Source organism: Rana temporaria, chromosome 3 (assembly GCF_905171775.1).
Source record: "Rana temporaria chromosome 3, aRanTem1.1, whole genome shotgun sequence".
In the NCBI taxonomy this organism is placed as follows: Eukaryota; Metazoa; Chordata; class Amphibia; order Anura; family Ranidae; genus Rana; species Rana temporaria.
Window position 1 is genome coordinate 364,081,884 of NC_053491.1, and position 3,132 is coordinate 364,085,015.

General features: G+C 45.8%; 1 protein-coding gene across 1 annotated transcript; it reads right to left on the bottom strand.

The window, feature by feature from the left end:
* Window positions 1–1,181: 1,181 nt before the first annotated feature.
* Window positions 1,182–2,923, bottom strand: LOC120932737 (E3 ubiquitin/ISG15 ligase TRIM25-like). The gene has a single exon (XM_040345386.1). The coding sequence runs from the start codon at window positions 2,844–2,846 to the stop codon at window positions 1,254–1,256; it is 1,593 nt and encodes a 530-aa protein (XP_040201320.1). The 5' UTR covers window positions 2,847–2,923; the 3' UTR covers window positions 1,182–1,253.
* Window positions 2,924–3,132: the final 209 nt, after the last annotated feature.

Genomic DNA, 3,132 nt, shown 5'->3' on the forward strand with positions numbered 1-3,132 from the left:
TTGGCTTGAATCCTGCTCGTTTTGCGAGACGACACTCGCAAACCGAGCTAGGATTTAAAAAATACAGTGCTCGTATTGCAAAACGCGTGTTAACCGCGGTATTCGCAATCCGAGGTTCCACTGTATGCTACAGGAGAAAGCCAGAGGTTACAGACATGCAACAGGAGACTACGAAGAGAGAGCATGCTAAAAGAGACAACTAAAATGAGAGGGATCTATAGCCATTACTGGTACCTTGGGTATTTGTATTATATTATTTGATATAATCTGTATAATCCTCTACTTGTTTAGGCACATATACAGATCAAGTGTTAGTGGCAGACAACAGAGCTTCTGTTGGCCACATATTAGTCGTACGTCGATCCTGCCCTCTAGCTGTTCTGAATTAATTTGCAAGTATTTTTATCACTTGCTCTATAAATTTATCTCTGCTATGTCCTCTCCAAGGCCTTCTCTGTGTACCTTTTTAGTGTTACATAACACAGGAGGATTTTATCCCTTTTAAAACTGAGTTAGGCCCCATTCACACCTCCGCGACAAAACGCCCGACGCCGGACGCTCGTGCTGCTGGAGGGGAGAATTCCCATTGCTGTCTATGAGATGGTTCACATCTCATAGACGCCGTACGCCTGTAAAAAAGTCCCGGACCCTTTTTTTCAGGCGGCATTGGCGTTCGGCCATACAAAGCAATGGGAAGGATTTGTAAAAAAAAAAAAAAGGTACACTATTCGCGGCAAAATACGCCGCGTACGCGGCGTTACTTGTCGCAGCGGTGTGAATGCAGCCTTAGGGCCCTTTCAGACGTGCAGACCGTATGTCCGCATTTTCATCCATCCGTTGCGGATGAAAAAGGGACATACATTGGTCTCTATGTGATTGCGGGTGTCAGCGGATGACCATCCGCTGACACCCGTAATCGTCCGCCTCCGCAAAGATCCGATTTTTCGGACGGAAGAAAATCCTATTTTTCTTCCGTCTGGCGGATCGGATCAGATGAACACGGACATACGGTCTGTGTTCATCCAATCCCCCTTAGGGGAGAGCGGAGGAAAGACAGGGTGGTCCCTGCCCTGTCAGCCGACGGCTCAGCGGGGATTTTACGGAGGATCCCCGCTGAGTTTTTACAGACACACGGAGCGGATCATTACTGATCCGCCCGTGTGAAAGGGCCCCTAATCCTTTTTTTCTGAATATGCCACCAGTCCAAATTCCCTGACCTCCTTTTAGGTGCCACCTCTTTTTGGGCAAATTCCTCACACCTCTCGATTACCCCCAAATATCTTCAGACAACCTTTCCATACACCAAGAACAGCATAAAGGGGTTCATTAAAAATGGTGGTGAAGGTGTGGAGGTGGCGGATCGGGTGACACAGATCATAAAATGAGATCTGCCCGGCCTCATAATCCAGATATATCCGGACTTTGTCACTGGAGATATTGGCAGGTAACTGGATCTTTTTACTGTCATGTATCACCACATACTGGCTGTTAACTCTATACAGACCCCAGGACTTGTCATTACTTCCAATATGTGATTTCTCTCCTGCCCTGTCCATACTATGGTAACATATACCGGCTCGCCAGCTCTCTGAACCCCCAACATCCAACTCCCAGTAATGTTGGCCTGAGGAGAAATTGCGATTACTTATCACCTGAGGGTACAGCTGAAATCTCTCTGGTGTTCCTAGGCGATTCTGGCTTCTCTCAGCCCTGGATGCACATTTCCTGTCATCTGATACATGTAGTTTATTACTAGCTGTGTTTACATCTAGTAATATGTCTGAAGCTTTCTCTACGAAAATTCCTCTGTTTACCCCTGTTATTAGATCAAATAAACCTGTGTGTAATGTCTGTGAGATTCCAATCACGTTTAGATCTCCGCCATCGTTAAGAAGCTCGTCGTGTCCATTTTTAGCCTCATTATCTTTTTCCTTGGGATCATAGAAATAGGATGAGTCTAATTCTTGTAGGACGGTCAGTGGGTCCGTCATGCCACACAGATCCTCAATGTGATGCATCTTCCTGGACAGCTGGTCCTTCATTATTTCCAGCTGCTGAATCGCATCAGAAATTGCGAACGAAAGTTCCTTTTCCTGCCTAGATATCTCACTCAGGACTCTCTTCTCGAGGTCTTCCAGCTGTCTCCTGAGGTCTATAAACAAGGCAGTGACTAGCTCTCTTTCACCAGCTGCTTTATTTTCTATTTGCCCCCCACGTTCCCGCAGACTCCGAACTCTTTCTTCAGTCTCCTCTCTCTCCGTCATCAGTTTCTGTAGAGCATTCCTTAGCTGCTTCTTCTTCTGCTCAGAGGCCTCATCCAGGGACTCCATCTGATGTCCTTTGTGTTCTCCAATCAGACAGCAGGACACACAGATACAGGCAGAGTCCTCGGTGCAGTAATACTCCAGGATCTTCTTGTGGATCGAGCATTTTCTTATTTCCAGGGTAGTAGTAGGGTCAGATAACACGTGTTCTGGTGACCGTTTGTGGACACTCAGGTGCTTATCACACAAAGAAACTTCACAATGCAGACAGGACTTGACAGCAGCTACAGGAGAGTCCACACAGTGAGAACAAAAGATTCTGGTCTGCTCCTGATCGGGTTGAGTAGACAGGAAATTCTCCACTATGTTTCGCAGTGTTATGTTCCTGTGCAGTGCAGGACGATCCTGAAACTTCTCTCTGCATTCAGGACAGGAATAACCTCCAGACCCCTCCTGTGTATCCAGCACACGACCAATACAGACCCGGCAGTAGTTATGTCCACATTTCAGCATAACAGGATCGGTATAAATGTTCAGGCAGATGGAACATTCCAGTTCTTTTCTCAGACCAGCAGACGCCATCGCAGACAAAAAGGGGGCGAAATGAAACTGAAAGTCTTCACGCTTGGAACAAAGAGGGCGTTTCCACACGTTCCTAGGGTGGGCGAAGCCGGGGCTGTAACTCAAGCTGCATTTAAAGGATCAGCTATTGAAAAGAACACACAGAATACTGCATATTACAAAAACAATTGTTGCTGATTCAGGTAATTTATTAGGTTGTGAAAAATTCTGGTTTCCTCTGGTTATATAATTTACACATTTTATACACAAAGATACACAAATGATAGTAGTTTGTGTTGAATAATAT